This window comes from Melospiza melodia, chromosome 6 (assembly GCF_035770615.1).
Source record: "Melospiza melodia melodia isolate bMelMel2 chromosome 6, bMelMel2.pri, whole genome shotgun sequence".
NCBI lineage: Eukaryota > Metazoa > Chordata > Aves > Passeriformes > Passerellidae > Melospiza > Melospiza melodia.
In genome coordinates, this window is record NC_086199.1 from 11,363,960 (window position 1) to 11,388,293 (window position 24,334).

At 35.8% G+C, this 24,334-nt stretch overlaps 1 protein-coding gene across 3 annotated transcripts in view; it reads right to left on the minus strand.

Moving 5' to 3' along the window:
* The window catches only part of PPP2R5C (protein phosphatase 2 regulatory subunit B'gamma), a 71,122-nt gene that overhangs the window by 10,309 nt on the left and 36,479 nt on the right, over window positions 1-24,334 (minus strand). For all 3 annotated transcript variants that reach the window (XM_063159943.1, XM_063159945.1, XM_063159944.1), the window contains 7 exons: window positions 11,948-12,147; window positions 6,656-6,766; window positions 5,957-6,049; window positions 5,729-5,859; window positions 3,280-3,339; window positions 2,816-2,924; window positions 1,708-1,761 (listed from right to left, as the gene is read on the minus strand). In XM_063159943.1, coding sequence (XP_063016013.1) covers window positions 1,708-1,761; window positions 2,816-2,924; window positions 3,280-3,339; window positions 5,729-5,859; window positions 5,957-6,049; window positions 6,656-6,766; window positions 11,948-12,147 — 758 coding nt within the window. The remainder of the gene's footprint in view (window positions 1-1,707; window positions 1,762-2,815; window positions 2,925-3,279; window positions 3,340-5,728; window positions 5,860-5,956; window positions 6,050-6,655; window positions 6,767-11,947; window positions 12,148-24,334) is intronic.

The following is a 24,334-nucleotide window of genomic DNA, read 5'->3' on the forward strand; positions in this document are numbered from 1 at the left end:
TTAATAAGTCTGGTATTTCAAGCAGAACACAAATGTTGTGATTGCTTGTTCCATGTGACATTAGTAATCAGACATGGTTCAGTATCACAGAAATAAGTGTTAATACATCTAAACTTGCTTCTTCAGAAAACAAAGTTATATGTCTGTAAGACATGTTCAAAAATAATAATCATAATACTAGAGAGAAAACCTAATATCTAACTCCATATGATCAAAGTGCTAATTTGCTACTACATTATCAGGAAAATTACCTGCCATCTAAGTGACAGCAGCTTTAAATCTCTACCTTCCTGGGGATGTAATCCAAAAATCAAGCAATTAAGTTCTAACAATATATTTTAAAAAAATATTTATTAAAAATGCCTGAATTACTGGTGACCAACTATTCTAGGTATGCTGCTCTTAAACTTTGATTTGACTATCTTACTATGATCTTAGTCTTAATTTTCTTCATGATTAATAAGTTATTTACCCAGCTTGCTTACCTAGCAAGGAACACTCAAAACACAATCCTGTGATTCTATGATTTTTAAATATAAAAGCTGTAAGCAATATTTAATATCATCAGTGACAAGACAACTCTGAGAAATAAGTACTTCTTTCAAGTACATAATATTCAATCATGAAAGCAGACATTATGTCCTCAATGAAGCCTTGGTTAATATACACAGATTTTAAAAAATAAGATATCAAAAAGTCTCATGTGACAATTAAAAGGGAAGTAAAGACCAGGATCTTTTGAAGAGGAACTCAGTACTTTGCTGATGTGTGTACAACTTTCTTGAAAAAATTAGCAATCACATACTTATTTGGGATCAAAAAAGGAAACAAACCTGGTTGCATATTAATTCTAGATTTCTGGACTCCTACTAGCAAATATGCAACATCCTATCTGATGCTGCAAGAAAGCTAAGAAAACAAGATCTCATACAGTACAAATGATAGAATGCCTGACATTTGCTGTCTTATTAGATATTAAAAGCTCCAGCTAGGAGTGAACTCCTGCTCAGGTGTATACTTCCATTTGTTTCAAGAAATCCCATTTCCATTTTACAATAGAAATGGTCACAATCTAATAATGTGCACTTTTGTTAGCAGCGGTTGTTTTATTGATATACTGATTAAACAGACTGGTTCTTACCTACTTGATTTTGGGTGTAATGAAACAAAACACTAGATACTACAGAGGACAGTTAAAACTATTCATCTCTGCAATTATGTGCAGCCAGACCAAAGCCTGGTTTTGTCCAAGGCTTGTAGACATGAACAGGATCTGATTTAAAAGCCTTGCACCAATAGGCAGCTGTTTGTCAGAAATCTCTGTTCCATCGTAACATCCATCTCTGAACAGAGCACAGTTCAAGTTAATTTCTGACTAAATTGCTTCTGGACCCACCATCTCCTGTCTGCTCAGCCAGAACAAAACAAGCAGAATAAAATCTGTCTCTTTGTAAAACCTGTACTATAAATGTTGTGTTAGTTAGTTTTAGATATTCCGAACGACTGCTGGAAAAAACTAAATTTGATAGATCAAAACGGCTAAATATTTGACTCAAATATAAACAATTACAAATAAACAATTACAAAACTCCTCATAAACATAAACAATTATAAACAATATAAACAATTACAAACCTCCTTAAACAGTCTAGAGATGTAAGGTGTGTTAATAGTTCAAAATATGTAATAATAGCAAGATAAACTTACCGGTTCTGTAAGTGTGCTGTCCTTTTCTAAAAACTGAACTACACAGTATGCCAGCTACAGTAAAAGAAAAAGAGTTTTATTAATTGTCACTATGAAACTGAACACATTTTGAAGTCACTAGCATAAATCAAGAATAATTTTGAATGCCTTCAAATAAAATACAAGTTTCTTCTGTAATTAAAAAAAAATTAAATTTAAAAACCTATTTGGCAGACAACTTAAACAAAAGGGTAAATAGGCTTTAGCAATTCTTTCCAACCTTTGCAAGTGTGTCCTCATCTTTTCCTGTGTTATATCGTAGATACACATGATGATGCTTTCTTTTATGATCTAGTACTTTGCATTTCATCACATCTCATCTTTTCAAATACAGGATTTAAAAATCATGACCTTGTCTTGTGGAGTACTTTCCACTCACTAACATTTTGGTGTCCTGTGCTGACTTAGTAATTATTTTCTATTTCATAACCTAAGTTAGATAAAAGTGCATTGAACAGCTGTAAATCTTGGGATTTTTAAATATATCACAACTAATGATAACTATGCCTATCAATGTAAGCTGATGGATTAAAAGCATGGTACAACTCAGGAGACCCCTTTTTTCTGTGTACTTCTGAAAGGATAAATTGAATTAAATAATGATGTCCTCGTAAATTCCCAATTCCTTTCAAAACAGGAAATTCAACAAACTGAATTCAGCTGAATTGCTTCATGTAATTTAGAATAAAGTATTTATAAATGACATTCATTAAAACCATACTTTTCTGCAATTTTTTACATCTAAACATTACAGACAAGAAGATAAACAAAAAATCCTGTGTGGATAAATACTAAGAACTCTCACATTAACCAACTACTACATATGTTTCATCTATAAACACTACAGTGCTTTTAGAAAGGGTATTATTGTGAGCACACATGTTTTCTTTTTAATTTTTCTATCAACAAGTGAAGCATTACAGACATATGTGTTTAGTAATTTCCCCCAGGCTGGTTAGCCAGGAAGTTTTGGAGCTTAGAACTGAATTTACAGCAGTTACTCAAGTCCCCCAACCTCTTCAAGCAAGCTTACTTAAACACTAGTAGAAAAACACCAAGTAAAATTTACCTGTGGATGATAGACACTGAGTGATTTCACTTTGTGCAATGGTAACAAAACCTTCAATAGGAATATTTTGTGCTCTTCTTTTAATGGTAAGGCAAATCCATTAATTATGCTGCCAGGGAAAGAAATTTAAAAATAAAGATCAGTAATTATATGGAAGTTTGCACTAATGTGCAGGATATACAAAAATTCTTGGACTTGTTTTCTAATATTTACAAACGAATAGAGTAGTCAGATCAATCTCTGTCCACACCTTAACCAAGTTTTTCAGCAGTCTCAAATTCTTCTTCCAAGCTGCACACAACTATAGCTACAGCTGAGACACGGCAAAAATTGTCATGTCCCAAAACATCACCACAAAGTTCACGTTTTTTCCGTGTTTCTACAATCTTACACAAAGTCCCCTTAATCTTTGAAGTCTACTCTTAAAAGCAAGTGAGTTTAATGAAACAAAATCTACAACTTACCTTCCCAGTATTTCCAGTAATTCTGCTATGCCATTGTGATGTTCTGTTTCATAAATAAACCTAAACAAATGAAACATTTTATTGGTTTACTGCTGAAGAGAGATACAAATCCAATACCATCTATCATTACCCAAATATTTCAGTCACTCGGTAAAAGGAAAGCAGAGAGACACAATGGAAAAGAAACTTTGTGGAAACAAAAATCAGTAGCACACCCAGCTGATTTCAAGCTTCACACCTGCTTGCTCTTTTCTCCCACATTTTACAAAGCAGCCTACACTCAAGCTTTTCCCAATACTCATACCTTATGCCATTTTCATAATGCAAAACTGAACACAGCAAATAACACTTTAAATATTAAAATAACACAAGAGTATCTGGCACAATTAAACACCATGACTCAACCTTCTATAGCAAATGCAAGCACAAGGTGTTCAAACAGTTACTACTTCTGGATGTAAAAAGCTTTTTGGCATTACAGATCTCTGTGCATACAAAAGGCTTGCAATAAGCAAAGGACGTCACTTTTCCTGAATCTTCTTTAGACAGAGCACTGTAATTTATTAGGTAGTCACCTTTCAGTCTCCTTCACCTGAGTTTAAATTTATTGACAAAGTTCTATGCATGGCTTCAGGTAATTTGCAGAGTTATAAACATTTACACTTATGAGAAAATAATTCCACTAATTTGAAAGCATTTTTTAATTTGAAAATTTGTCATAGGCTGACATATTAAAAGCTACTTTTAATCCAGAATATTTGAAGTGACAGTTTTTAATTCTCAAAGATCCCCTCCATATAATTCAGGATATAATTCCAAGCAAAATTAAACACTGTGATGCAAAAAGGTTTGGATTGAATTAATAGGCACATACAGGTTTCACAATTTTTTAAAAAAGTATTTTGCTTCTGGGAAAAAAATAGATTAACACACTATGGGGAAAGAATTAATGTAATTCTGGTCAATGACTAAAAGACAAATGAAGGCCACACATCTCTTAGGTAAGCACAGTAATAAACTGGCAACTTGAAGGTAAAAGTATATGAAAATTAAATATTTTTTAAGTTGTACACATACTTCATGTGTATGTGTACACATACACATCATTTCACACAGCCCAATTCACTAATTCAAGTCAAGCTGGAACAACTTCTCCTTGGTGATCATAAACAAATGCACCAGTTTACATTTGGATGCAAAATCTTTAAACTTTGAGCTCCTAAATATTACACAGCTAAGTGAGTTTTTGTCTAAGTTTGTGGTTGGCTTTTCTTTTTCTCCCACAACTTCGTAGCTGTGCAAATTATATAATCTCCCATATACATGTCAGATGGAAAACTCCCTTATACCAACTATACAAAGCTGATCTAACAACCAGCCAATTTCTGAGTTTTTAAAAAACTTAGCATCAGAACTATCAAAATGGCAAATAAAACCACTTTTCAGAAGTGCATATAATGTGCTATGATGCTGTTTTACCATCTGTTCAGATATTTGACCAAATTATGCATTTTGGATTTAATTTAATAAAACCATTGGGAAATTTATTAACGTGTGGGGGGAAAAAATCTGCATCTTTAAGATCCACTTGTACTTTTTCCTTGGGATATACTGGCTCTTCACTTGTCCTGTCAAGACTGTCCTGTGAAGTCAACTTCCAGTTGATTGCAAGACACTACAGGCTCACTAATTATTTCAGAGTAGCTGCTCTGTATCCCTTCCAAAGGCTCAGCTGTTGCCATAGGCAGCTCTTGGCTACTTTCTTAAAGAGGTACCACCATACATTCATTGTGGGATGAAAACAGTGGCAGAGAAGGAGCAGGATGTAAAGCTGATATATGGTTGTGTATCAGTAATTTGTAGAAAAGCAAAGAATATCAAAATGAAAAAAGTCAAACAGGCACCACAATCTTGCATTCACACTGGATGTAACAGCAGTAAAAACACACTTCCAGAGAGCTTTGGTAATACAGTGTTTTGTATCAGTGATAGTACTAGAGTTCATTCTAGGCAACAAACAAATATTTCACATGAGCTCAACTGCACATGTCAATTCTGAGGAAAGGAGAGGCAGCAGACATGTTCCTTTAAGCCAATTACAGATCCCTCAGTCATTCAATTTCAGCACATTTTCTGCATTATAAAGAACCACACCTTATGAAGGCATTAGTATATTACAAACACTACTACCTCACCACCCAAAAAAAGCCTCCCACAAAGATACCAAATCACCCACTAAATCATATATTAACTCAAATTTCAGCTGCCAGATATATGCCACAGGCAAGACTACCCTAATTTAAATCTCCCAGAGTGGTATTAATTATTATTAGATGTAGAAATATTGACTATAAACATATAAAGAATTCTAAAAATTGCTAGCAGTGTCTTGGAGTGTTTTAACTGCATACCTGATCACATGTACCATAATACAAAGATGTTGACATACCTATAAAATATATTATTAATTTGTTTCCGGATGTAAGCTCTTAAGCCCAAGAATTTCCCATATATTCTGTGTAGAGTTGTTTTAAGAAAATCTCTTTCACGTGGATCTTCACTGTCAAAGAGCTCTAAAAGCTGAAAAGAGGAAAAAAGATGTACTTTAACTGAATCTAATGCATTGTGAAAATAATTTCGAGCTTGAAGTTAAAAAAGAAATCTTTTTTTACCTCACCTGTAATACAAACTTCTGATCAATATATTTCTTAGCTATATTAGGTTGAAAATCTGGAGATTCTAAAAACCTTAAGAAAAATTCATAAACAAGCTGGAAAAAATAAAAAACCCAGGATTAGAATTTAAACAAGAACCTTTTTATAAGCATCATATTACTAAAATTGCTGATTAGTTGCTCAGAACTGCAAAATGGTTTTAGTTATAGTTATCTATACAACACACAGTAAAGGCTTTGCTCTTGCTCTCCTGACAAATTACAAGAACTTGAGGTTATTTAAACTGCAGAAATTCTGCTGAGCTCCATCACTACACTTTACTCAAGTGACACACAGTAATCTAATATTTATCATGCCCAGAAGTCCATGTTCTAAGAAGTCCCTGTTCTCCTCTGTTTGTCATGGTACCTCTGAAAGCTAAAGCTGTGCCAGAGCCAGATCAAAGCATTCATAGTGACAAATAGAAGCTCATTTAAAATCTCAGCAGTTACATTCCTACCATAAGAAACAATGAGCCTTTAACCTAACAACTGATTAAAAAAAAAATTCAGTTTTAATGCAAGAAACACATTTTAAAAATTACATAGAAAAGTAACTGTTTTGAGATAAACACATAACCTAAACAATTTAGAATAGATAAACAATGAATTTAATGTCAAAATTCTGTTATAGACTGTGATGTTTCAGCCTCCATGAAATACCTGTAGATGAGGCCATGCAGCTTCTAAGGTTGGTTCATCTTCCTCTGGATCAAATTCTGCTCCCGTAGGATTGGAAGATGGTGGTAATGTTCGAAACATATTAACTGCAAACTGAAATTACACATGCCTTTAAATCCTCTGAAACAACTGAATGACTTAAAAAATACTTTCAAGATAGTTTTGGCTAAGAATTCTTTACATCAACTATTTTAATTAACATTTGCAAAAATACAAGCTATATAATGCAGTATTTTAAACAGTGAGGAACATTCACACTTTACATAGTTCTAACTTGGAGAACACTTTTCTATGCAGTAAGTACTCTTTGAAACACAAAACAAATGTCAGGATGTGTTTTATGAGGATGCTGCTCTGATCTCTCTACACACAGACATGTATGTAAGCAAATGTGAGTCAGATGTTCACACAAACATTTTTATATATACACACTTAATAAGGCCTTGCAGCAACCTGCAGAAGTGTAAGTCAGAAGTAGAGATGCAAACCAAAGATAACTCACATCTGTTCTTCTCTGTAAAATACTAGTTTCATTTCACACAGCAGCTGCACACATTGGGAACACTTCAAAACCAAGTTCCACAACACCAACCTCCCCAGTGGTATTTCTCTTAAACCATTTCCATGTACCTGATATTACACAGCACCGAGGGGGAAGAACTACACACCCTCATCCTTTTAATATTTGAACCCTGCACCCCCTGAAAAACATTTAGCATCCTCATGGAAGTCTGCAAACATGAACTATTTTTCAAGTTGTTGATACAAATGTATTTTAGTGCTTTCAAGTGCTTGTCTACATACAAGGGCCAAGGAGGATGTGTATGTCTGTCCTGCCATCTCCCATCTGACAGATGGCTGAGCAGACAGTGGGAGGCAGTATCAAACTGCATCAGCTAAATCTGCAAGGCTTACATTATACTCCCATGAGGGAAAAGTCATCCTGATGCTCTGTTTTTCTGCATAATATTCCTTCATTCAAGCAATGCAGACATAGAGGTCTGATACACACCAAGACTGACATGTCAGAGTAATTACTGCTGCAGAGAATTAAAACTAAACATGATATATCTTCATGTTCCCCTTTTAAAAGCATGGACATAAGTGATTAACCACCTCTGACCTTTGTTTAAAAAATAAGGTGAAAATTTGCAATAATCAGTGGTCTTCTAAGAAAACAAATCCAGGAAGACCAGACTTGAAATTCAAAACATGCTGAGGTTGTTAAACAAATGGAAGAATAAGCTTATCTAAAGAATTCTTCAAGTCTCAGTCTCTCACTATAAAAAAAATAAAATCTGGGTCATGCCAGGTGTTAGCAACCAAGTTTTGTACTTTGTATTTTTCAAAACTGAAAACAGATTAAAAACCTAGAGAGTATTTTTTCTATGAGAAATGGAACCAGTGAAGCCTGATGTGATCTGTTTTGCATTTTATATCCGTGACCAGCAGAATAGAAAACTGCTTAAATCAAGCTGCAGGATCTTGCTTTGAAAGCACAAACCTGAAACTCTCTTGTCCCCTGTCTCTCTTGTCTACTCTTCTGAGGTTTAGGAAAATTTACAATGAATTATTATCAGTGAGTCCTTTGCCCATTAAATGGCTGATCTTTTTTCTAACTTCTCAGTCTTGACCAAACAGACAAGACACAATCTGCAAAGCCTGATCTCCTCTAAGGCAAATTTCCCACAGAAGTATAAATAAACATAGCATAACTGAAAAACATTCTCCTCCCCAGCTCCTCCTCCCACCAATAAAATTCCTCAAGATCCCCCAAACTTATGAAATTCAAGTCTTTATGAACACTGGCCTAGTGTGCCAAAATTCTGTCAGTGCTGCCAGCACTAACAACACTTAACTTCAAAGAATGTAACAGGAGGATGGGAAAACAAAAAGGGAAAAGAAAACAACCTGCATTTTTATCAGTTCAGGGGCTTTTGCTGTAATGGCAGTCACAAATCCTGCTTTTCCTGTGGCCCATTTCATACATCATGAGAATATTTTCAAGTAGGCATCAGAGATGCTACACATATTCTCCCTTCTGCTGAGCAGTCTGGGTGAAGCTTGATGTGAGCAGCCCTGAATGAAGAGCACATAAACTCAAAGTCTGTGCCTTCTGTATTCATATGAAGAAAGCCAACCTTATACTTAATAGAGCAACAACAGCACACTCCTATTCACAGCAGCCCCTCTTATTCTAAAGCAAAGGCAGACAACACCACACCTGCATTGCCCCTTTGAACACAAAACTGAAAAAAACCAACCAAACAAAAAACCAACAAAACCTCAAGCTCACATAGGTGTAACTAAGTATGTAGTTCTAATAATGCATGAAAAGTTGCACTGAAAACCATGTCAGTTGCTGAATAAAATTGGATCTGCTCCTATACATAGTAAAAATTAAAAAAAAAACAACTACCCTATGTGCTAATGCACAACATAATATTGTCATAAAGCCCTGCTTTTCTGCTAAAGCAAGCTAAAGAAAAGGCATTATTATTTTTTAAGTAAGATTCTGAAATGGATGCTTTTCATCACAAAACCCTGAATACATCATGCACATTTAGAAAATTTACTCAGACATTTGCCTACACATTTTATAGTTTTGAGAAGAGGTACTTCACTATATTACACCTAGGAAATGGAACTTGTATAACAAGCAGTTAATAAAACATTTCCTTTTTCATCACATCTTTGCTTAGAAATATAAAATGAATTTGAAGGACATATCAGCTGGCACTTTGAGGAAGAAAGGGAAAATACTCTTGAATCTACTCTGAAAGAAGAACATTAAATCCATTTTAGAAATTAACTTCTCACATCTTTTGAAAAAAAGACTTAGGCTTTACACTAAATTATTAGCTAAGCCACTAGATGAATATATAACTTAAAGAAAAGATCTTATAATTTAGTGCAGGACACCTAAAGTGAAAAAAAAAAGAAGGGTGGGGTGGATAGACATGACATGAGCATTAAGACTATAAAGAATAAAGCAGAATGAGATTATAAGGTAAATGTTTATTTTGTCAGAGAGAAAGAATGCTTGAAGCTATGGAAAAGGAAACATTATTTTATTTCTAGTAGCCAGACAACCTGTGAAATTCATTGCCCTGAGTGATTGGCCTAAGTAATAATTTAGTAATACCAAACAGAACTTGTACACACACGCACACATATATAGGATGTACACATGTACACAAACAAGTAACCTCCAAGCTGTGAAGTCTGGCAGAATGGCATAACAAAATCCCAACTCTCTTGCCAACTCCACATACTTCCCAAACTGAGAACCATTCTCAAATCTGAGTATTTCTTGATCCTCATAACTTTATTGAAAATGCTATTCCTTACTAATATAATTCAGTGGCAGTAGCAGCACATAACTTATGAATGTTTCTTGGAAGAGTTTTAAAGTACATGAAGACATAAATTTTCCTTAAAATTCCCACAGTCAATTCAGATACATGTCTAGAACTTAGCAAATGTTCATGACAATCCAGACATACATGCCTGAAGGAAAGATCATAACACTACTGCAGAAAGTATACAGTTGTTTCAACAAATGACCAAAGGAAAAAAAAACCTATCTGAATTTAACCTCAAAATACCCGTCCAGGTGCCTTCACTGACAGTGTCTCTCACAGTGCTATGTAAAAACAATGCAAGGGAACTCCATACCCTTCAGACCCTTGCAGATAAAAAGCATTTTAATGTCACCAAAAGAATTTTCAAACACTGCCTGCTACCAGCAAAACCCAGGTAACCAATATAGCAGCCAAATTCTGCTGCAAGATTTGTTCAACTGACCAAAGGGCAGACTTGGTTACCATTGGGTACACCTGAAAACAAAGAAAGCACACATTGTCCTCAGTCAAATGTACTCTGGCCACAACTGTTTGGTGGAGGAAGATAATGCAGGCATAGAAAGCACAAGCAATGAACTATGGGCAGTTAAGAACTCTTGCACAGAGCAAGCACCAATATCTGACACTGGTATTCAAAAGCTCATCATGAACTCCACTTTACCCAAAGAAAATCTCAGCAAGCTTATCCTCCTTCATATCTCTCCTTTCAACAGTGTCAACAAGCAATTAATTAGGAAAAAAACCCAGAGATATAAATAAGTTATCAAAACATGGGAAAAGCCAAGATCCCACATCTCCTCATTAACTATCCTCAATGCTTTGGGTACATGTTTGACATCCAGGGTTATGTGTAATCCTCATATTCTCAGAAGTTCTCATGAAAATAACTTCAGTCTCAGTAAACACTTAAGGCTGATTTAGATAACAATATTCATCACAAGCACTGTCCTACATATTATAAATCCTTAAAATCTTTGAAGAAGCTTCAAAGTCTCTGTTTTGCAGGAGAATTACTAAATATGAAGTTTATATTAATGTTAAAGAAGCAGTGTTTTCTCAACCTACTGAAAATTCACCCTAAGTTATAAAGCCTGGGGAAACATCATCCTGTTACACACAACCAAGAGCTTCTTGTAGGCTTACTAGTTAGGAATTTCAAACTATTCTGTTCTCAGGGTTTTGCAGACAACAGCTACAGACCTCAACCCAACTGCGACTCCAAGCCTCTGGTGTCTGCTCACCACCATGAGCAGAGCTGAAAGAATCTGCTGTAATTTCCTGATCTCCTCCTCTGGAGAGGACTCGCAGACAACAGAAAAATAAGCCAAGTCTAGCTAGCCAGGACTTGGATATTGAGAAGGGAGGGACAATGCAGGTCTGAATGGCCCACATAACTTGCTCAGCAGAAACCTCATCTGCCACCCTGTGTGCTTAATAAAGTCTGACTCTCATTCTCACCTCTGAACACAGAATAAAGTCAGTCTCTGGTACTGAACAGGATTACAAATGTCAAGCTTGCACATGGGATATTAATTTTAACCTTCCAATTTTTTAAAATTTCAAATTTACAATTTACATGTTTTTTAAACAATTTTGTATATATACATATATATATACACACATACACATATATATATGTATGCATGTGTTTAACTTCCCTCCCTATTTTTATAAATACAAGATTTTGTTTTTACCAACTTTACCCATCATCTAATTCTGCTTCATATATGTGTCTAGTTTCTGTATTACAAAAAAGAAAAATCAACACTGGCAATAAAATTTTGAAGTCCTGTTATTCTTTTGCAGATGTGCAAACATAGTTGATCTTTTCTGAAGATTTCATCAAAATTTCTTAAGATAAACTGATACACTGAAGAAGCAACACTGAATCATAAACAGGAACACTTACCATATGTACTACTTCAGGGTAAATGGGTTCTGTAATCACATTGCGATTGTGTGTGATATATTCTACCATTTCACTTAAAGCTGCTCGTTTTACTTCCTTCCACTTTAGGTCACTTAGTGGATCAGAAACAAAGTCAAAAAGTACACAACATTGTCGTAACTTCTGGATAAAAAGCTTTTCTTGATCCGCTGGAGGAACATCTGAAAAGTAAAGATAATTATACAATGTTTAAATTATGCTGTAGTGGATTCACTGCCCTCCCCATTTTCACTTTGTGAAACACAGGTATAGAAGTGTTTCAGATTATAAGCAAACTTTCTAAATCTTCACACAACTTTCAGAAATATCATGTTCCAGAGTATGAACCCCACTGAAATACTCTGTACATATCAGGATGATTTAAAAAATTACAACAGTGACGCATAATGTGCCCTTGCCAGAAGCAGACACTGCATGGAAAAAATACATACCTGAAGAAATGCCTGCATATGCTTTGTGTTTTACTTAAGTAATCCCATGAGCCATTAAAATGACAGATATATGTGAGATTACAAATTATATATAGCAAAAACTTCCAGGATCAGGACTTGATAACTGGCCAGAGGTAAAGAAAGCAGTACCATGTTTTGACTGCAGCAAAAACTTGTGTCCGATTAAAATGGCGACATGATTACAGCACAAAGCTTAAGAAATTAAATGTGAACACACCACAGAGAGTCTGCCTAAGTTTTTACCATAACACATTTTATGTTTCTGCATAATGACTTTTTATTGTTAGATAGGAACTACTAAAGCAGTAATAGCATGTTAAAAAATAGGACTAGAGTGACTTTGTAAATAGTTCTGCAATTTATTCCCACTTCTCCTAGTTGATGGGCTTTTCTTTTTCCTTATAGTTATCATAAAATGCTAACAATTTTCTTACACAAGCAGCAACAGCTACCATCCAAGTATTTCAAGTGGTATTACTGAATACAAGCTCATTGTGTATGTACAATCTAATTACCTGAATGTGCAACAGATCTTCAGTCCAGTTGTTTAAATACCAGTTGCTCTCCTTATAAGTGCCTGAAAAACTTCCTATGATAACAAAGGTGGAATAGCTCCTCTCTTGAAGAGAAGCTACTTGCCAAAGTATTTTTGATATAATAAACCTGGAAGACTTATTTGTTTATAACAGCTGGCAATTTTTTAAAGTTACTTGTGCCTAATTTCTCTGAAGAACAATTCCAGTAAGAAAACTCTGTGTAGTAATAGCCCTGGAGAACATACAGAATAAAAATGCAGCCTTCATGAAAGAAACCACAGTCAGTTATAGACTTTGGTGTCACCAAGACACCTGAGACAGTGCAGAATTCTAGAAGTAGAAAGAAGATGCTAGGTAACAGGTGTCCCTATGCAGAGCAACAATGTTCTTACAAATAAACCAAAATTCCTGTCCAGCATTGTGAACAAAGCCACACAAATTTTGTATCTGAATATCCGTGCTTTTGTTTATTTGAATTAAAAAGTAATGAATAATTTCTCCTGAGAAAATACAAAAAAAGTAATTAATTGAGAAGTCTGCATGCGGAAAGCCAGCCAAATTTGCGACCTGAATGTAGAAAGCCTCAGACATACAAAATGGTTGGAGTGGTCACCTTTCCTCCACTAACTGTAAACCAGAAAAGGTTCTACCCAAAGCACAACAACAGTTACACTCAGGGATACTGTGCTATGAATGCATACTCCACAAAATCCAAAACCCAAATACAGATTATAATTACACAAGTAATGGACATACAATTACAGTGATTACAGTACACTAACCTTAAAGAGAGGAAGCATTAAAGATGTAATTACCACTAATAGTGAAAGTTAAAGACTGACAACTCAAAGATCAAGAAACACCCTCAGCTAGGCAAGCCACCTCCCTCACCATTTATTCTGAGGTGGCTTAACTATTTTAAGTACCTCAGTCATCCTCATTATTTGAGAGATCCTCTCTATACAGACTGAGAACCACACATGTTTCTAAAGAACTGTTTTGTTTATTTGGGTGAGACATAACTGCTTCCTTTAAGAGTATTCATTCACAGCTTTCAAGCGTCTGCACCTCACATTCACATCTCTTCTAGTACTCTGTCTGGAGTAGTTGCCTTGAAATCAGGATCACCCCTCCTTTTAAGGTCTGAAAGGATGATTTCAGCACGATACCAAGCAGAAGGTGGTTAAGAAGATGACTTGTAGCCCATAATTTTTGTGCAGAGTATGTGTGCACACCTGCAGAGCAGCTCTGGGACACCCAATAAGTCATTTATCCTCAGACATGTGCCAGGGACTACCTGGTTATGCTCTTTCAGTTAACTGCAGGCCGATTTCTAAATCACCTTCCAGTTTAATTAAGTGATAACCCCTCACTTCCATTTGCTTAATTAACTGGCATATTTGAAGAGAATGCCACTAGGGAAAAAAATTCCCTACTTGTGCAGCTCTGGTGCTCCATTCCCTGATGACTGTGGGAAGGTCATAATTATTCAGAAGCTACTCCTTGAAATTACACCAGAACTGATACTTAAAGCTACTCACTAAGCAAAGTTTTGTTTTTTTTTTAAAAAACCCCAAACACCATCACTTCCAATCAAACCAAACCAAAATCCCATATATTCTGCTCCCCCTTCTCCAACTGGTAGCAATGGTTTACATAATTTTCACAGGACTTGCTTCTGAACAGTAGCAGTAGAATAATCTTTTTTATTCACTCCAAACACTTATCCCTGTCAGTACTCATATCTTAAATGAGTACTATTTTTGCTCTTCTACTGGAACAAAGTACAGTTTGTTGTAATCCCAAAGATGGTCAGTCTCATATTTGGATTGAAGGTTTATCAATTCCTGATACACCTTTACAGAAATTTATTATGGCATATTTTATGCCTAAGCCTGCATCATTTATCCTACTGTTCTTTTTGTAAGAGAGAAATATACACTGGAAAAAGTACCAAAAGATGAGAGGTATTATGAGAGTAAGATACATCTCTGGGACTGAGGGATCAGCTTTTTGTCTTGTTTGGGTTGTCTACAGGGTTTTTTCCTTGGATCAAATCATACAATCTACAGATATGTAAGCTCTGCCCCTTCTGTTTTAACAGCATCAATACAGAAACAGCTATTCAGTATAAAATTTTCAACATCATCTTAGCATGTGGCCGTACCAGATTTTCTGTATACTGATGAGTATAAAATAAGATACTTTCCACTTTATAACTGATACAAGCTGTGCTTTTATTACCAGATTAACTAGACCAATATCTCATTCTGAAAGGCACCACTCCCAGTCTGTATTTTCCTTTGAAACAGCCAGGTAAAGATCAGAGGTCTAAGCTTGGTACCTAAGCTACCAAGTGCCTTAGCAGAACACAAATAATTGGCTGGAAAAGTTTAAATTCAAACACTGAACTCAGTATGGAAACAGATTCTTTGGAAGGTTCAGGCATGTCTTCAGTAATTCCTACTGTGAGTTCACTGCAAGCATACTTCACACTGGTAGCTGTCCTCGAGCTCGCGTGTTTCTCAGCCAGGATGTGGCACTGGTCTGCACCCAGGAGCTACCACCACCACCCCTTCTTTTGTTATGTATAGATCAGCTGAAGAACTAAAACCTGTGAATATTCTAACAAAGCAAGATGTCTTCATATTACAACAAAATTTTCCTGGTTTTTAAGAAAATTAGCTAAAGTAAAAAAAAAAAAAAAACCAAAAAACCCAGAAAACACTGAAGTTTGTTTTCAGTGCCTGAGCTTATGTTCAGTATTCTATGACACACAAATATTTTTGCTGTGCAGGACTGTGGAGATCTTACTGTTCTCTCAATTATATTTCTGATGTTCCTTCAAATCTGTAAGTTGTATTTTTAGTTATGTATTGTAACAGTGACATCACTGGGCACTGATGGCAGATCCATCCCTACCTTTTCATTGAAGCCGATTCTTCTTTGACAACAGTGTAATATAATAAAGGAGGACAAAAGGCAAAGCACAGTAAGTGGGTGACCCAGAGATGTCACATGAAACAGCTGATTTCTAGTACAGATTGGAACTGAAATAAGGCTGAATTTCAAGTTTTAGGTCATATTCTGACACAGAAAAGAGCTGATGCAATTCTTACCACAAAACAATTTGTGGTCAGTAAAACATACTATATTGCATCATTTTAAAATCAGAAAACCAGAGATATGGTTGACAAGTAGCAAAAAAAAAAAAAATTCAGAATACAAAATTAATTTCAGTTTTGTGACTATTTTTTTACTCATATATAAAAGCTTAGCAGAGGTATGAGATTTGGTTGGCTGCCAGGTCCCTATCTCATTGAAGGAGAAGTAGCTCCTTTTTCTTAGAAGGTCATAGAAAAAAGACAAATGGAACATCATATGCTGAAAGTAAATGCTTCTTTAATACACTGGTGTAGAGCAGATGATGCCTCCTTGCAAGCAGACAAAACATCTCATGAAACGTGTTAGCAATCCCCATGAATGACTAGAATTGTTAATGATTTGGAAAAACAACATTTAATTGTCACGTAGAGTGCTACCCAGAGGATATCCCCTAATTTATTGGTCACATGGTCCCTTCTGCTAGTCAAAAGTATTAGTGCATTTTAAATTTTATGTTCATCAGCAAAAAAAAGCAGCATTACTGAACCTTTGTAAGATGCCCTATAGAGTTGTACTTCAACAAGGGGACTCTAGTAACTTGCAATGTTCTCTTGAAACACTTCAGTTGACAATACCACAGCAGCATTTTTACAAAGAATAGAGTCCAGTGCCGTGAGTAAGAGAAATGGAAACTGCCAGACACAGAGGAGCTACACAGCACGGAAAGGGGAATATAATCTGTCAAAACATAGGTTTACCAGAACTAATACTTTTTCCAAAACTAGGGATCAAGTCCTTAAAAATGAGAAGAATTAGAAAAAAAATAGGATATGACAAAAGCTGAACCAACACCTGATAAAATTCCATTTAAAATATTTACTTTATTTTGAAATTGTATAACTACCATCCTAATGCAAAGCAAGACACGCTATTCTGCAATGATTTTTATTGCATTTCTATTATATGACCAACTCTTTATAGTTTTTAGTGATTTTACTGAAATCATGATGACAATAATTAACACTAATTAAAGATGACAGTCTCCCATTAACAGAATTATATCCTAACACATGATATTGGAAATAAGTGGGTGGCACAGGGAAGAAAACTTCCAATTCATGCACGGACAAATTTAAATAAAGCTATTTCTTTTAGCAGCATATAAAAATAAACTCAAGGAACACCAGAAAACACTAAAATTATACACAATACATTTTATACTATAACTAGCAACTAATAGTGGGAATTTGGCTGCAGACAACTCAGAGCAGGCAAGATGTTGTATGGATACACTGGACTAACAAATACATAGAAGATACTGCTGTTTATATTGTTTTATTTATTGACCCTGTAGAAACATTTCTTTGCCAAAAAAACCCAAAACCACAAAAACTTAAAACCAATAAAAAATGACCACAATTACCAAAAAGTCACAGGAACACTCATGGAAAAACAGAGTGCTGGTATTAAGCTCAAGAGAGCACCACATATAAACATTTGAAGTGGTACAGAAGATGAACTAATTTCTGTTCTTTATCTCACTATTGAAGATTAAGGGATGTACAAGTCAGTATGTGTCAGTGTTATAAAGTGTCATAAAGAATACAGGCCTAATCTAAAAGAACTGAACTCTGAACTCAAGGTCCTTTTCCAACTACCATGTATGAGACCTGTAAACATTCCTGTTTTGTTTTTTTCAAACACTTCAGAGACATTTCCCATCAGAAATAGGACATTGAAGAGCAGATAGACTTTGTCTCATCTACAAGCTCATGACTCCCAAACAACTCTTGATCAGTAATTAAAAATATTTTACAGGCACTTTGAGCTTCTGTAAGGATTACAAGAAAACACTTAACTACTCCAACCAGCTATTATCAAAGTAAAGCTGTTTTGTTCAAGGCCAGCTAGAAGGTGAGCTGAGAAGAGCAGGTGGGTGCACAAGGGAAGTTTCCAGTCTCAGGCAGTGCTTGGACAGCGAACCAAAATTCCAAAGTGTGTCCTTCACCTGTATCAGCTGCCCTGCTGCAGGCCCGTGATGTTCAGCACCTGTGCAGGTACCCCAGAGACATGGCAATGAGACCTAGCTGCAATTACAGGCCAATGCCCACCCTTCTGCATTCAAGGAACTGAGCTGCTGCCAGAAATACCATTTGGCTGCTCTTCAGATAACAGAAATTTGTAACTGGAGAAAACCCTGCCTTTCATTTCCCTGTATTTGAAGAAATTACACTGTTCCTTTCTGCCACCGTTATACATTTTCAACTGAAAAGCTGACACCCAAAATGTGATAGACACACAAAATACAATTACTTCCCTAAATACTGATAGGAAAAAAAGGTTAAAAACAATATTTAGGATTATAAATATGTGGCACATCTTCTACCTAAATCTCAAAAGCAAGGCTATTTCATTTAATTTTCAAGTAGTTCAATTTTTGGACACTCAGATACTCCAGCTTATTTAAAGATGTCTTCTTTCCACCAAACAAGTTCTGTTTAGTAATAAGCATCAAACTTTATATTTTTAATAAAGCAACAGCACTGATATTGCTCCTATGCCTATCTGCAGCCTGGATCAAGCTGTAACTCCACTTACAATGAAAAAGTTATTTCACCTGTGACAGCTTGTGTATGAAAATAACCTCAATCATGCACCCAGCACTGGGGTCCCTGTCACAGGAAGGACAGGGACCTGCTGGAGTGAGCCCAATGAAGGGATGAAGATGCTCAGAGGGCTGGAGCACCGCATCTGTGAAGACAGGCTGTGGGAGATGGGGCTCTTCTGCACCCAAGAGCAGTCTGGGGAGAGCTTACAGCACCTCCCAGTATGTAAAGGGGCTACAAGGGAGCTGGAGGGAGACTTTTAACAAGGAAATGGACTGACAGGACAAGGGGTAATGGCTTTAAACTGACAGAGGGCAGGGCTGGTGCAGTAGACATTAGAAAGAAATTCTTTACTGAGAGGGTGGTGAGACACTGCAACAGGTTGAGCTGAGAATGTCCATCCCTGGAAGTGCTCAAGGCCAGGTTAGATGGGGGTCTGAGCAGCCCAGTCTGGTGGAAGGTGTTCAAACCTATGGCAGGGGGCTGGAACTGGATGTTCTCTAAGGTCCCTTCCAATCTAAACCATTTTATGATGTGATTTTATGATACAGAAGTGGGGAGGGGGAAGGCAAGAACAACATGTTGGATTTCATTAAGGTACATAGCATTTAAGATTTTTGGTTTCTACGTAAAGAAATCTCTTGGCTAAATTTTCATTCAAAAGAGTGGCTTTTCATTTGATTATGAGGATTTTTAAAGTAATATATTTTTTATGTAATGAAAAAAAAAAGGCTGTTAGAATCAAATAAGCTATTACCAGACTAATTAAACAGCAACTGAAAATAGAAAGAGGAAAAAAAAAGGACAACACCTCAAGAATCCTACAGTTTAAAGGAGCCTGAAAGGAATGGGAAGCACGTGTTTTGTCAGTCCCAGCGTGAAGCTCAAAGCAGGTGCTTTACAGCACTAATCCCCTGTGAAATCTCCAGTCACTGGGGAATCCAGCACTGGTGGCAGCCTCCTCCTAACAGAGAGTGCACTGTGGCTTTGAGGATAGAGGAACTAAGTAATGACATTTAACTGGCAAAGATTTAAGATGGGAGATTTTAAGGACTGATTAATAAAGAAATAGGAAAAAAGGTCTGCTGTCATTTTAAACTATTTGGCATAATTTTTACATACTAAACAACCTGAGGCACTGAAATTACTGCCAGTAACTTTATTCCAGGTGTAAATCATAAGTCTGATGATGATAAGGGCAGATCAACAGTGAATAATACGTATACCATATTATCTAATGATTTTTCCAAAGCAGACCAATGCCACTGTGAACCAAGAGCTTGCTTTAAAAGAGTTTTATCAGAAGTCAACTGTTTTATTAGAAGCTATGTGAAATTTTTAAAAACCTTAAGAGGATATTTCTAATATGGTTAAAAGAAATAAGGATTTTTGACACTATATTAAAACATTTAAAAACAGAAAGTGAAAAGTAAAAGCAATGATAACTGCATAAATATTTTAAAGGCAATGTAGCATAAAGAGGAAAGCAGGAATGCTTATACAGGAAATGACATGTGAAACAAGCCGAAATGGGCTTGAGCTAATGAAATGGAAATTGTACCTGAAAATTAGGGAGAAAAATGGCAAGGAGGATAATCAAACAGACAATGGAAGAAAAAAAGTGTCTTAATGGGGAAGGAGACAAATCAAACAAAGAACTCTCAGTAAAGCTTTTTGGCACACATACAGTTAATGACAGCAAATCTCACTTTTAAACACAAAACACTAAGAGAAAACCCCTCAATTTCATAACCACTAGAGCGTACTTGAATTCACTCTCAAGTTACCCAACATCTTCAAATGTGCTTGAAAACTTTAAAATGGTTTTAAAATATATGTAACAGTCTGAGAAAATGAAGCACTACTGTTGTGAGACCAGGCCTCAATAACATTCTGTAACATTACTGAAGTGTGTGGTGTAGAGTCAGAAGATTTGAAGAAGAAATACATAAACCTGAATAAACTGCCACTCTGGACACTTGGATGAAGTATCAGGTAATCAAGCCTACCCATCTGCTGTAAGCAAATGCAGAGTTTCCTTAAACACACCCAAACTCCACACACCAACCCCTAATTTTAGTCAGGTACTGCTCTGAGTCTGAGTAACTTGTCAGTCAATAGTACCTGTCACACATCCGTGATAAATACAATTCAAAGAACACTCAACTGCCAAAATGTAAAATAACTCAGTTCCTTCTCCAGAGCCTGTCAGACTGCCTCCCCCTCTCCTCAGTCCCTGTGCATTTGCTAAACCTGGGGGCTGCTGCTTGCTTTCTGCTGGATGCCAAAATTGGTGAATTTAACGATGACACTTAGAATAATCATTAACAGATATCACAAGCGGGGTTTTGTGTAGGCTTAGAAATAGATTACACAATAGATTACAAAGCAGGAAGAAAAGCTCCCCCCAGCTTTTCTGTGAACAAACCTGATGGGTTTCACACTCCAATGCAACCCAAAGCAAATACCCAGTCCCCACACAGGAACTCTGGTTAAAGTTATAAGCACATCCTTGCTTGTCTGAAGCAAACATTTATTTTGATATTAACAAAAACTTCCATAAACCTTCCTTGAGTACAACCCTGGTTTAGTTTTCTAAATTATCCACTCTATTTAAAATTAGAAATAGGAAGGGCAAGTCTTTTCTCACAGGAAGAGCTTAAACAGCACAGGTCACAGTGAGCCTGAGATGCAAACTAAGATCCTGAATGGCTGATCAATGTCTAAATCATCCCAAACTGTCACACATTGTTACAAGATATGCAAAAGTGTTTTCACCAGAAATCAACAGGACTTTTGTGGTTTTCTTGAGAGCAATTTCTTAACAGACTTCAGTAGACAGCAAGCCTATCTCTAGTACAGGGTGGTTTTTGTATGTATTGGGTTTGGTTTTTTTTTTTTTGGGGGGGGGGGGGGGGGTGTAGGGTTTTTGTTTGGTTGGTTTGGGTTTTTTCTTGTTTGATTGTTTGGGATTTTTTTTTTTGTTTGTGTTTGATTTTTTGTATCCACTGGGAAAAAACCTCCAATTCAGTGCATAGTTTTCCTCAATGATCAAGCAGCACACAAACAATGATTTGGTAAGAAAATAAAGAAATATATTTAGAACTAGGTCAGTAAATTGCTTAGCAGTCAATGCTGGCCATGTCAAATGCTAAGAGCAATTATGAGCAGTTCTCTGTTAGGAAATAAAAACTACTTTCTAGCAAGGAAAATTTTGACTCAAACAAAGTAGAAAGCCAACTATGCCCATTTAAAAATACACGCTTTCAACATCTAAGAACACTGAATACACAATATACCTGCACGTTTTTCAGGAATTATGTGCATAATGATTTCCTATTTAACCCAAAAATTATTCCCGCATAATCCAACATTATTTTCCTCACATCACATTTGTCTGAAAACATTTGTTCAACAGATGTCTTCAGTCTCTGGTCAAACTAATCTCCAGCCTCACAAAGGAATTCTAGCAAGAACTGAGAATGTACCTATTAGCTAAATTGTCCCTATTGCTTGGCTGCCAGAAAAGCTGACATTCTGCTGATAATTTCCACTCCTCTCACACAGGAGAAAGAGTGAACTGCAGTATGGAATAGATTTAAATTAGAGCCTCCAAGAAATCTGTACATTTACAGGGCACAAACAAGTTGATTTGCTGTATTAGCTATGAATCCAAGACTGACTCCATACTACACGTCCAGAAGTCCTGGACATGTTAAAACATGTTACTCCCAGCACATTTTTCAAAATATTCATTATTCTATTTATATTTTCCCTTTTTAACAGAAGATTTAATATGCAATGAAAGGAACTTGTTCTAATTTCTTCCATTTAACGACAAGTTTTGAAATGTTTTGTTCCTTAAGATACATTAATGATTACTGAGTTTCCAATAATATGAAATAAGAAAAGTTATGCAGTGAAATACAGGCTTAAAACTTTGCTTTTGAGAGGATGTGTAATATTCTGATTCAAAAACCATAAAAATCTTCATTTCTACTGGGACAAGAACAAATCAGTTTTTATTGCATGCAAACAACTTTAAGACAGACCTCAAAAAACCTCAGTGGATCAATTTTTGGATTTTAAGGCACGTTATACAGATTAGATGTAACAGGAGCAAAAAGTATAAAAATATTATGGGAATAGGTTAGAAAAAAAGATCTATTGTTACAACTAGTTTGTCTGGAAAATTTTTTGAAGACAAACTTATCACACCCAAAGAACAGACATCACATTGGTTTTTCGTAGGCTTTGATAATTTTGTTCAAGTTTTCTTTCCAGTATGAGTAAATGAACACAGGACACCTTTGAAACATCATGGGCACTGTTATACATTCACTTTAAATATAAAAGTAGTAACAGGATTTGGGTCTAGAGGCTGTGTGAAGCCACACAGCTGGTAGATTTAATCCAAAATGCAAATTAAAAAATTTCCATAAAAATCTTTAAAATTAAAAAGTGCTTCAAATTGGTAGGCTTCTAGAATCAGAAAAGTCCCAAATGAACATTTTTTAAATTAGTTTTTAAATTTTAAACTTCATGTATAATTTTTTCTTCATGAAATTCAGCTCATTATCAGTAACAAGAGCAATTATGAAAACTGACACAAAACTGTCACTTCCACTACTGATAACAATGCAGAGTCAGATCCCACCCCTAAGTTTGACTATACTTTTATTAAAGAAAACTGCATTGGCAAGTTATAGCAGAAATGGTACCACATGATTTGTATGCACATTATGTGGAATTGATTTAAGGATGTGCATATGTGGCTTTAAAACATCATGTACTCCAAGTGCCATTTATCTCAGTTTTATCACTTCAGACAGGGTGGTGCACACAGCTCTGTGAGGCTGCTGAGACTCTGCTTTACCTGTATGAGGTGTCCACCCCCAGCACAAAGGTTAGAGCACAGAAGCCATCTCCCCCAGATGAACATCTTGTCTACATATGATGTAAATAACCCTGTATCTATTAAATATTGCTGTGTGTGGTTTACAGCGCAGTTTCAGTAGCTAATTACTTGACAGCACATGGAATTAATTTTACAGAAGTCTAAATTATTTATTAGAAGCTTCAAACAGAAATGGAAATAAAAATTTTCCACAGAAACAGATGACACTTAATTTTACCTTAAAATGTATTTCACAGCAACCACCACAAAACAGTATGAATAAAAATTTGAGGGCATCCATTTTTGCTTCCTTGAAAGGGCATGCACATTACTCCATGAGTCAGTAAAAGTACTGTAAAAATTCCAGCTGACTACCTTCCTACAATTTCGTGGTATTTTTAGCTCAACAAAAAGTCCCCTCTAGAGACGTTTTACAGTCATGCCCTCAGATATTTCACATGCAGTGTGAACACTTAACATCCTCACTGTTTCCAGCAGAAGAACCCGTACATACACTCTTCATATTGGCAAGGGGTCTATATGAAGGTAAAAACAACCCAAAAAAGTCAAGAAAGGAGGAGTGACAGAGAACAAAGAGTAAAGGCAGTAGCAAGGTAAAATACACTCTCTGATAGAAAGTGCTGCATGGTAAGTGGAGAGTTAATAAGCATGTCACCATGTTAAAGGCAGCAGGAATAATAACTAAATAACCTCCTTTAAACTTGCTTTTGGTCAAATATTAAAACCACTCT